This window comes from Capra hircus, chromosome 5 (genome assembly GCF_001704415.2).
Source record: "Capra hircus breed San Clemente chromosome 5, ASM170441v1, whole genome shotgun sequence".
Taxonomy (NCBI): Eukaryota; Metazoa; Chordata; class Mammalia; order Artiodactyla; family Bovidae; genus Capra; species Capra hircus.
Genome location: NC_030812.1, coordinates 81,395,534 through 81,408,214, shown reverse-complemented (window position 1 = coordinate 81,408,214; position 12,681 = coordinate 81,395,534). Strand labels below are relative to the sequence as shown.

General features: G+C 41.1%; 1 protein-coding gene across 1 annotated transcript in view; it reads right to left on the bottom strand.

The window, feature by feature from the left end:
* The window catches only part of TM7SF3 (transmembrane 7 superfamily member 3), a 45,167-nt gene that overhangs the window by 17,480 nt on the left and 15,006 nt on the right, over positions 1-12,681 (bottom strand). Inside the window, exons 3-5 of the mRNA XM_018048381.1 lie at positions 11,576-11,726; positions 7,821-7,941; positions 6,715-6,886 (exon numbers count right to left, since the gene is read on the bottom strand). Coding sequence (XP_017903870.1) covers positions 6,715-6,886; positions 7,821-7,941; positions 11,576-11,726 — 444 coding nt within the window. The remainder of the gene's footprint in view (positions 1-6,714; positions 6,887-7,820; positions 7,942-11,575; positions 11,727-12,681) is intronic.

The following is a 12,681-nucleotide window of genomic DNA, read 5'->3' as shown; positions in this document are numbered from 1 at the left end:
TTGACAAACCATTAGCCAGACTCATTAAGAAGCAAAGAGAGAAAAATCAAATCAATAAAATTAGAAATGAAAATGGAGAGATCACAACAGACAACACAGAAATACAAAGGATCATAAGAGACTACTATCAGCAGTTGTATGCCAATAAAATGGACAACGTGGAAGAAATGGACAAATTCTTAGAAAAGTACAATTTTCCAAAACTGAACCAGGAAGAAATAGAAAATCTTAACAGACCCATCACAAGCACGGAAATTCAAACTGTAATCAGAAATCTTCCAGCAAACAAAAGCCCAGGTCCAGACGGCTTCACAGCTGAATTCTACCAAAAATTTCGAGAAGAGCTAACACCTATCCTACTCAAACTCTTCCAGAAAATAGCAGAGGAAGGTAAACTTCCAAACACATTCTATGAGGCCACCATCACCCTAATACCAAAACCTGACAAAGATGTCACACAAAAAAAGAAAACTACAGGCCAATATCACTGATGAACATAGATGCAAAAATCCTCAACAAAATTCTAGTAATCAGAATCCAACAACACATTAAAAAGATCATATACCATGACCAAGTGGGCTTTATCCCAGGGATGCAAGGATTCTTCAATATCCGCAAATCAATCAATGTAATTCACCACATTAACAAACTGAAAAATAAAAACCATATGATTATCTCAATAGATGCAGAGAAGGCCTTTGACAAAATTCAACATCCATTTATGATAAAAACTCTCCAGAAAGCAGGAATAGAAGGAACATACCTCAACATAATAAAAGCTATATATGACAAACCCACAGCAAACATTATCCTCAACGGTGAAAAATTGAAAGCATTTCCCCTAAAGTCAGGAACAAGACAAGGGTGTCCACTTTCACCGCTACTATTCAACATAGTTCTGGAAGTTTTGGCCACAGCAATCAGAGCAGAAAAAGAAATAAAAGGAATCCAAATTGGAAAAGAAGAAGTAAAACTCTCACTGTTTGCAGATGACATGATCCTCTACATGGAAAACCCTAAAGACTCCAAGCCACAGGCATCAAAACAGTATGGTACTGGCACAAAAACAGACATATAGATCAATGGAACAAAATAGAAAGCCCAGAGATAAATACACACACATATGGACACCTTATCTTTGACAAAGGAGGCAAGAATATACAATGGAGTAAAGACAATCTCTTTAACAAGTGGTGCTGGGAAAACTGGTCAACCACTTGTAAAAGAATGAAACTAGATCACTTTCTAACACCGCACACAAAAATAAACTCAAAATGGATTAAAGATCTAAATGTAAGACCAGAAACTATAAAAATCCTAGAGGAGAACATAGGCAAAACACTCTCAGACATAAATCACAGCAGGATCCTCTATGATCCACCTCCCAGAATTCTGGAAATAAAAGCAAAAATAAACAAATGGGATCTAATTAAAATTAAAAGCTTCTGCACAACAAAGGAAAATAGAAGCAAGGTGAAAAGACAGCCTTCTGAATGGGAGAAAATAGTAGCAAATGAAGCAACTGACAAACAACTAATCTCAAAAATATACAAGCAACTTATGCAGCTCAATTCCAGAAAAATAAACGACCCAATCAAAAAATGGGCCAAAGAACTAAATAGACGTTTCTCCAAAGAAGACATACGGATGGCTAACAAACACATGAAAAGATGCTCAACATCACTCATTATTAGAGAAATGCAAATCAAAACCACAATGAGGTACCACTTCACACCAGTCAGAATGTCTGCGATCCAAAAATCTGCAAGCAATAAATGCTGGAGAGGGTGTGGAGAAAAGGGAACCCTCCTACATTGTTGGTGGGAATGCAAACTAGTACAGCCACTATGGAGAACAGTGTGGAGATTCCTTAAAAAATTGCAAATAGAACTACCTTATGACCCAGCAATCCCACTGCTGGGCATACACACCGAGGAAACCAGAATTGAAAGAGACACATGTACCCCAATGTTCATCGCAGCACTGTTTATAATAGCCAGGACATGGAAACAACTTAGATGTCCATCAGCAGATGAATGGATAAGAAAGCTGTGGTACATATACACAATGGAGTATTACTCAGCCGTTAAAAAGAATTCATTTGAATCGGTTCTGATGAGATGGATGAAACTGGAGCCGATTATACAGAGTGAAGTAAGCCAGAAAGAAAAACACCAATACAGTATACCAACACATATATATGGAATTTAGAAAGATGGCAATGACGACCCTGTATGCAAGACAGGAAAAAAGACACAGATGTATATAACGGACTTTTGGACTCAGAGGGAGAGGGAGAGGGTGGGATGATTTGGGAGAATGGCATTCTAACATGTATACTATCATGTAAGAATTGAATAGCCAGTCTATGTCTGACGCAGGATACAGCATGCTTGGGGCTGGTGCATGGGGATGACCCACAGAGATGTTATGGGGAGGGAGGTGGGAGGGGGGTTCATGTTTGGCAACGCATGTAAGAATTAAAGATTTAAAAAAATAATAATGATAAAAAAATAGGAAAATTCATTTAGTCACTAAGCTATGTCCAACTCTTTGCAACCCATAGAACAAAGCCCATAAAAAAAAAAAAAAGAGTTTTAGGAGTGAATAATTACAAGCTTCTTAGAAAACTTCTACTGTTTAAATATAGTGCTTAGCCTTCAAAAATAACGTTTTCTGGGGAAAGGACTAGTCAAGTCCAATAGAATGCTGTTAACATTAGCTTCTACTCTTCCAAGTTGTTATTATGAGACATTCAACCTGAGAGAACTGTTAAAAGAATAACAATGAATAAGTTATATATCACCACTTAGATTCAACAGTTGTTATTATTTTAACACATTTGCTTTTCTGTCCTTCCCTCTTTCTCCCTCCTCTCCCATATATATATATTTTAAGTAAGTGACAGGTATCATGACATTTCACTTCTAAATACTTCAGCGTGCATGTCCTAACACAGTGCTTCTCAAATTTAATGGCCTATGAATCACGGCAGATTCTGACTCTGCTGGTCAGAGGAAGTACCCAAGGTTCTGCTTTTCTAAGAAATTCTCAGGTGTTGCAATGCTATGCATTCACCCACCACACTTTGAATAGCAAGTACAAGTATAAGGATATCCTCTGACGTGCCCACAATACCTTAGCTCACCTAAGAAAATTAACAATTTCTTATTATCCAATACACAGTCCATATTCGAATTTCCCCAAATGTCTTTTATGGCTTTTCTCCCCCTTAACCAAGATCCAACCAAGTTCCATATATGTTTATCTCCAATCTCTAATCTGGAATCACCTTTCTCCCACCTTTCAAAGATGAAGGAAGTTATTTTACAGATTATTCTCCAATCTGAATTTATCAGATTGTACTCAGGGTATTTAATTTGTACTTTCATCCCATGGATTTCTTGTAAACAGAAACTCCTATAAACAGGAAATCAAGTTGAACCTGTTTCACCAGAATATTCCATAAGTGATAGTGATAAAGTCAGCCTACACTGCTTTAAGCACATAATGCAGGTTCATCAGCAAAATTAACTTTGATCACACAGATAAGGTAGAGACCGTTGAATCACTCCATTCTAAAAGTAGTTTTCCCTCTGCAATTAGAATGAATTTCAGGGTACTATTTAGGCATCTTGGGATTATCCTGCCCCCTAACACTCTTTTACCTGGAGATCCTTGTCTAAATTATTTCACTGAGGGTCATAAAATGGTGATTTTCTAATTCTATTATTCTTATGCAGTCACTAGCTGGCATTCTTCTTAAAGAAGAGCTTTCTGAGGCTTCCCAGGTGGTCTGGTGGTTAAGAATTCACCTTGCAATGCAAAGAACAGTGATTTGACACCTGGTCCATGAAGATCCCACATGTCACGGGGCAACTGAACCTGTGAATTGCAACTCCTGAGCCCACGCATCCTAGAGCCTGTGGTCCACAACAAGAGAGACCACCGCGACGAGAGGCCCACACACCACGACGAGAGGCCCACACACCGCAACTAGAGAGTGACCTCCGCTCACCACAACTAGAGAACGCCTGTGTGCAGCAACAGAGGCCCAGCACAGCCAAAATAAATGAATGAATACTAAAAAAATGAAGAGGAGCCTTCGCTTATCAACTGGGGGTGAATTCACATCCTTCTTTTGTTAAAAGTAAATTACTTCCCTTTTATCAATTTTCAGAGTAATTTTATGTAAGTTGCTCCAACGGTAGGTAGCAACTGAGGAATTTTCCTTTTTCTTTTTTTTTTAGTATTAGGATGGACTAAAGATGTTCTTCTTTTTTGAAGGCTTAATCGATCATGTTCTTTTTGATGACTGAATTGCCCCAGAGTTGGTCAGTGTGAGCCTCTTCAAACAGGCTCCATAGTCTTTTTGTCATGTCCTCAATTTGTGTTTCTTTGAATTCTGGCATACAATGTTCTAACTCTTAACCAAAAGTTAAAAAGTAACCTAGGGAATTCCCTGGCAGCCCAGTGGTTAGGACTCTGGGTTCTCACTGCCAAGGGTCTCGGTTTGATCCCAGTTGGGGAACTAAGAACTTAGTACTGCACTAAGCTGTGCAATACAGCCCACCCCCCACCCCCCAAAAAAAGTCACATCCATACATGACTACTGGAAAAACCATAGCCTTGACTAGACGGACCTTAGTCGGCAAAGTAACGTCTCTGCTTTTGAATATGCTATCTAGGTTGGCCATAACTTTTCTTCCAAGGAGTAAGCGTCTTTTAATTTCATGGCTGCAGTCACCATCTGCAGTGATTTTGGAGCCCCCCAAAATAAAGTCTGACACTCTTTCCACTGTTTCCCCATCTATTTCCCATGAAGTGATGGGACCAGATGCCATGATCTTCATTTTCTGAATGTTGAGCTTTAAGCCAACTTTTTCACTCTCCTCTTTCACTTTCATCAAGAGGCTTTTTAGTTCCTCTTCACTTTCTGCCATAAGGGTGATGTCATCTGCATATCTGAGGTTATTGATATTTCTCCTGGGAATCTTGATTCCAGCCTGTGTTTCTTCCAGTCCAGCGTTTCTCATGATGCACTCTGCATAGAAGTTAAATAAGCAGGGTGACAATATACAGCCTTGACGTACTCCTTTTCCTATTTGGAACCAGTCTGTTGTTCCATGTCCAGTTCTAACTGTTGCTTCCTGACCTGCATACAGATTTCTCAAGAGGCGGGTCTGTGAAGAAGGCTGAGCCCCGAAGAATTGATGCTTTTGAACTGTGGTGTTGGAGAAGACTCTTGAGAGTCCCTTGGACTGCAAGGAGATCCAACCAGTCCATTCTGAAGGAGATCAGCCCTCGGATTTCTTTGGAAGGAATGATGCTAAAGCTGAAACTCCAGTACTTTGGTCACCTCATGTGAAGAGTTGACTCATTGGAAAAGACCCTGATGCTGGGAGGGATTGGGGGCAGGAGGAGAAGGGGACGACAGAGGATGAGATGGCTGGATGGCATCACTGACTCGATGGACGTGAATCTGAGTGAACTCTGGGAGTTGGTGATGGACAGGGAAGCCTGGCGTGCAGCGATTCATGGGGTCGCAAAGAGTCGGACACAACTGAGTGACTGAACTGAACTGAACCTAAAAAGACTCTGTTATGTGACATTTTATATTCTTCAGAGAATAAAAGTGGTCTTTGAAATTTCCTGTGTACAAAGGCACACTTTTCAAATTGAGCTCCTAATTTGCGAATAATCACAATATTTTTTAATTTAATTAATTATTGTTGGCTGTGCCGGGTGTTAGTTGCGACATCCAGGATCTTCATTCTTTGTTGCGGCACGTGGAATCTTTAGTTGCAGCACATGGGATCTAGTTCCCTGACCAGGGATCAAACCCAGATCCCCTGCATCAGAAGCCACTGGATCACCAGGGAAAGCCCACAGCTGCCCTATTTCAATTGCTTCCTTCTATATAATCTGGTAGTCTGCAACTTTCTGGGAAGATCATAAGTCTGGAAAAATGCTCCTCACCAACTACCAGACTGACAGATGTCCTTGTTTATCAGACTGATAATCAGCTACCTTTTAAGACATAAAGGCAAAATCCTGCCCTCCACAAAAATGATCGAGAGTATATGAGTCTCAAACTTTAATGTGCAGAGGAATCACCTGGGGATCGTAAAATACAGATGCTGATTCTGTAGGTCTGGGGTGGAACCTAAGAGTCTGTGACTCTAACAAATTCCCACGTGATGCCAGTGCTGCCAGCTGTACCCCCACACATGAGGAATAGCAAGAGTATTCAGGGGTTCAAAAGCTCAGAGAAAATTTTTGCTGCAAGTTACAAATTTGTGCTTGCATTTAAATAGTAAGGATAATGCATATATCTTTAAATAGTTTCACATTACTTTTTCTCAAAACACTATACATTTCATATTTCCCAACTTTTTATATCTAATAGTTATGGGAGTACATAGAAAATGACCACCCACTTCCACCCATAGCTCAAGATAATCAGCCACAGTCAGGGCTACAACAAAACATAACAAAATTTACATGCACCTCCTCAAAAGCCAATGTTACTCTGGGATGTCACTGGCATTGACTCCCAAGATGACAATGAAATCAAAGAGGATAAAATGAGAATCCTAGAAAGACCAAGAAAACAGTAAAAATAGTAATAACAAGCTCCTGGTAGCTTCTCCCCTTCTCAGCTCTACAAAGGTGTCACAATCTGGCTACAGGAATTACAGGCATCAGACTTACCTTGACAGCATTGGCCTGCACCTGAGGCACCTCGGCCATCCTCTGCAGATGTCTCAGCAACACCTCTTCTGTGAGGTCGTTCTCGGGCAGAAAATACTGATAGACATCATACTGCAACCTCCACCTGGAGTCCGGGCCCGTCTTGACGTCACATGATGGAGGATCTGCACCTCTAAAATCAACCAACAAAGCTGAACATTAATCTCTCATGCTACAAATCTCATCTACTAATGTAAAAAGGAATCAAAACTTCAAACTCTGCAACAGCGATTCCCAGTTTGGCATCACTAAGGAAAGAGAAGCAGTAAGTATGGTTAATTAATCAGATGTGAATATCAGTCAGGCTGAGTCAACTGCCAGCTTAGCTACTTGTTGGCCGTGTGTATGTGGGCAAGTCACTGGATCTCAACAACCCTTAGGGCACTGCTCTGTAAAATAAGAACAACAGCCCCTTCTTCATAAAATTCTAAGGATTAAATGACAAAGAACATATTCAGTAGCACTGTGAATGATACACAGAGAGTGTTTAAATGTTACCTATCATTACTCTTAAAGTAGAAATTAGGGCAGAGTTTTAATTAAAACAATAAAACCCTTACAAACATAGGAATGTTTCACAGCTACAGAATGCTTTCTTTTTTAAAATATTTATTTATTTGGCTACATCGGGTTTTTGTTGCCACACATGGGATATTTGGTTGTAGCATGTGAACTCGTAGTTGAGGCATGTGGGTCTAGTTCCCTGAACAGGGATCGAACCCCGGCCTCCTGCATTGGGAGCACGGAGTCTTGGCCACTGGACCATCAGGGGAGTCCCAAAATGCTTTCCATATTTAAAAGTCTTTACAAAAACTAAGATGCACTTCTAAGCTCCTAATAAGGACAACATCTGGCTCTTCATAAGAAAGGAGGGAAACAATACTAACTGTAAATTACACTTTACATATTAATAACAAAGCTTGAATTACTTCTATTTGGAAAAAAAAATATAAGCAGTTCAACTCTGCTAAGGAGAACTATGGATTTTGAGAGAATTTACTCAGTCTACACAACAGTGGGTCATGCTTATCCTAAAAAGAGTTTTGGGAGTTGGGAGACAGACATACCTCGCATAGCCTAGGTTTGCTGGCGCAAATTTGATAGTTGTTTCAAAGAAATTATACTCCAAGTAAATGTTTGGATCGATATCTACATCAAACTCCAAATTACAGCCACCAGGGATAGGATCTGGATGGGAAACCAGGAAGTTACTTAGAATTCTTATATAGTCAAAGCACACTCAGAAAAACAACCCCACTCTTATAAGAACACCCAACATAGAAGTTCAGTGGAGAGCTTCAAGCTTTGTATTACCTCATGGACTGAAGGTAAAGTTATATGAGGTGATGGACTGTGGAAGACCTTTTCTGTACAGGGCCAGATAGTAAATGTCTTAGAAGCTGTTCAGACTCTCTGGTCTCTGTGGCAGCTACTCAACCCTGCCCCGTGGCAGGAAAGCAACCACAGATGATATGTAAGTGAACGTCTGTGTTCTAATAAGATCTTATGCACAAAACAGGCCATGAGCTGGCTTTGCCTTGTGCTCTGCAGTTTGCCAACCTCTGCTCTAGAGGTTGAAAACATCAGAAGAGACAGCTCTTCTGAAGCTGGGGTCCAAAAATGGGTTTCAGGAGCCCTGTGAACACCTGGAAATTGTATGTCAACTGTTGAATACGTGCATTTCCTAAACACATTTTCTTTAGATTCTGAGAAGTTTTCGTTAGATCCTGGTAAATAGAAAAAGGGTGTCCACTTTTCACTTAACTCTTTCAACAGGGAGAAAGATGGTGTCAACCTCTCATCCTCCTCGCTGGAAGAGTCTTTGTGTATACATAAAAGAGGAAAAAATAAAAGATCTCAAGAACCCCAGGATCATGTATTAGACACAGCATGTGCACAATTAAACACAAAATAAATCTGGGGTATTTGCATGCCTGCGTGCTAAGCCGCTTCAGCTGTGACTGACTCTTTGTGACCCTGTGGACCATAGCCCGCCTGGCTCCTCTGTTCACGGCATTCTCCAGGCAAGAATACTGGAGTGGGTTGCCATGCCCTCTTTCAAGGGATCTTCCCAGCCCAGGGATCTCCTGCATTAGTAAACAGGTTCTTTACCACTAACAACACCTGGGAATCCCCTTGGGGTATTTAATTTACATTCATAATATGGTTAAAACAGCTCTTATTAGGAATCCTATTCATAACCTTTAACCAAGACAAAATATAAAGAAGTCACTTGACAATTTAATTCCATGCAAAGAACTGTGTTTGGTGGGCTCAAGAGGAGAAGTTAAGACACAAGCAGGTAAACCAGTTTAAAGTACTTTAAGATCTCAGCTTCATAAACTCATTCAAGCGTTCCCACAGCTGGTTCTTAATTTCTATAAACTGCTGGAATTCTGCAGCTCTGGAATGGAGACACCCCGTCTGCACTGCTTCCCAGTGGACTCCTCCTCAGAATCCTATGCTCTTCTTTTACACTCTTCTTTTCCTGTATTTACAAACATTTACCACACCCAAGAAAAGCATGTGTACTGTAACTGACACTCCACTGCTCATTAATTTTCTTTGTACACTGACCTTGATGAAAACTTGACATCTATCATTTTTTTAATCAAGTAATTACCCTTTGGCTACATATGTTTTTCTTCAACTCCCATCACTTTTGGGAATTCTACCTCCTTTTCTAGTTATTGCAACCTCGCCTTCCCTTTACCACCAAACTTCAAGAGAATGTAAATCTCCTCCCCGCACCTTCACTCCTCAATCACTACGATCTGGTTTTCATCCTCATGGTGTCACTAAAATGACTCTCATTAAAGGCCGCCACTGACTCTGGATTGTGCCAACACAGGGACATTTTCAGTCACTCTCTTGACCTCTCTGCAAAGTCCTATTTACTACTTCTTACAACGCTGGGCGTCCAGTCTCTCTTCTCACTGTCCTGTCTACTCCTTAGCCTCCTAATTATTCTTCAGCAGTTAGCATCCCCCAGAAACTGTGGCAGGCACTAGTGTCAGGAAGCAATTCAATAGGAGGCTTCCTGTGCGCTGTTTGGGGTCTGTCATGAATCCGCTGTCCCTTATTAATTCCTGAATATTCAGGAATTAAGAGGAGTTGGCAAACCGCTCCGGGGGCTGAGGAATGCACGCATTTCCTTTGTTAGCTCCATATGGTGATAAGTAACTATTTACAACCCTCTTCCTTTTTATGAACCACACGGTAAAAGTGATTATTTACAATCATCTCTCTTTGATATGGATTACCTTACGTTTCCTTGATAATTTGTAAGTCTGGACTTTTGATTTTTATCTTTGCTGAAAATAGCTACCTTGTAAGACAGTATATATACCCACACTATGTTGAACAAAACACCCTTGTTCCATCAGAGCTTGGGTCCCTGTGTCTTTCTTTCTTTCTCTCCCTCCCTCTCTCTCTCTCTCTCTCTCTTCTCTGGAGTGTAGAAACCCATCATGCTCACTCTCCTGCCTGGGCTTCTAAGACCCTTTTGAGAAGGCGCACTGTGCCTTCACCCCCTCGAGAGGGCGCCCAGTACCTTCATGAGTGATGCAAGCTCTATGCCAAGAGCTTTATTGGTTTTCTGCGTAAACCCAGGAATATGAGCCTCTTTCTCTCTTTTACTTTCTTATCGTCTACTTCAGACCACCAGGTTCTGGATCATTAAAGGACCTCAACACACTAGGAAATTATTTGCTATAATTTTCCTCCCTAAATCTCTAAGTTCATGCCTGGATGACCTCACTCACTTCCATGACTTTACTAACAGCTATTCAGCTGTCCAGTTGGATGTCTAACCCCACTCCTCCAGCCTAGGTCCTTATTTTCAGCTGCCTACTATGCAAGTCCATCCAGATGTCCTACAAGTGTCTCAGAGTTGATGTGCCAAACTGAAGTCACCATCTAACCCCATCCCAACCACCTAGAACATCCAGCACCACAAACACCCCATCTGATCACTATTCTGATCATCTCCCAGCTGGCCAAATGGGAAATCTGTGCTCCCCACTTTTAACAATCCATAACCACTGGTCATTGTATCTTGTAATTCCATATTCCAAATTTCTCAAATCCAGCCTGTCCTCTCCACCGCCTTCTCAGGGCCTCTGTTCAGATCTTCATTTCTCATTTTGAGTCCTGAAAGTTGTGTTGTCTTGACTCTGCTATGCCCCCTCCAACCCACTCCCCACATTGCTTCTAGGGTTAACCTTCTAAGAGAGGAAAGGCATCAGGTCATTCCTCTGCTTCAAAAGTCTCTATGCTGCCTCAGCAAAGAATGCAGACCTCACATTATATACCAGGACCTTCCCACTCTGGCTCCAGCCACACCCACTGTCCACCATCCTCCAAATACCCTATTCTTCTCCCACACCTTCCTTGACCTAGAACCATCAACTAATGTGTGAGAACCATGTCTTGTCTTTTTTTAAAAAATTTATTTATTTTCAATCGAAGGATAATTGCTTTTTTAAAATTTATTTATTTTCAATTGAAGGATAATTGCGCTGGTCTCGGCCATACATCAACATGAATCAACCTCTCCTCTTGACATGTCTTTCTGTTACAGTTCCTCCAAGGGCTCCTTCAGTGTTTTCCAAATGAATATATGTGTTCTTCTAATCCTAGTCCCTTTCGGGGCTTTCACTCATCATGCTAATTCTCTGACTCCCCCGCTGTTAAAACCTTTCTAATTTGAAGAACTATACTTATAATAAACACTTTTAATAGGACTATAGTTATCTCTAAATTCTCACCCACAAGTCCTGCATTCTGGACAGTAATAAGGAGTTGATGATAGAAAGGTTACCGCTTTCCGAGTAGGACAGTGGAATGGCCACATTTTGGACAGGCTCAGGGTCTAATGTCTCCAAGTGCCAAGTGCACATACTCTGCTCTGGTCTAAGAATGGAAACCAGTCCTTTGTCAGTGCCCGTCACCGAGGCATTAGGAAGGAGAGTCTGCAACGAGGAAAGAAGAGTCATTGCAGTTGAACAAAGTGCTTCAATGCCAGAGTGAATGTAGCGTGCATGCCCTATTCCAAAGCTTCTCAAAACCAAAAAGGAGTAAAAACGACTTTCCTTAGATGATTAAAGAATTATTTTCACCTCTATGTGCATGTGCCCACAAATATACATGGAGGAATTATTTAAAATATACACTCTTTGACCAGGAATAGCAGATACACAATAACATTCCCAAGCTTTTCAGTCTCTTCAGTTAGAATTTACTATGTCAAGTACTTGGCTTTGTGGGTGTTGCTAGTGGTAAAAACTTGCCTGCCAATGTAGGAGACATAAGAGATGGGGGTTCGATCCCTGGTCGGGAGGATCCCCTGGAGGAAGGGATGGCAACCCACTCTAGTATTCTTGCCTGGAGAATTCCATAGACAGAAGAGCCTAGCGGGGTACAGTCCATGGGGTCACAAAGAGTCAGACAAGACTGAATTGACTTAGCACACATTTCAAGTACTAAGACTACTGGGTTAAGGACTTTCATGGAAATGACAAAAACAAAACAATTTAGTAACAAGTCTGATGTCCTTTATTCAACGGAACACCACTGATGGACTGGGGGAGGACAGTGCCTCACTAGATGTGGTGCATGCTTCCCAAGGGATGTAGGGCATGAACTAGCTTTTTAGAGCATTAGAAGAGCATGCTCGGTTAGGAGGTTGGGATTTAGTCAGAAGACGAGCAAGTCCTATTTTCTAGGGTAAAGTGAGCTGGCTAAGCTGAGCTGGAGGATTGTGATCGGTATAAGTTAGGTTTCCTTGACAGGCATTCCCTGTAAGTGCAGTCTTAGGCTTAGATTTGTGACATGGACCAAGTCACTAGAGTGGCCTCCATTTGTGGTCCTGATATACAAATTAACTTGACCACTACCAAGATAAAAAATAGAAGCTCTGCCCCCAAA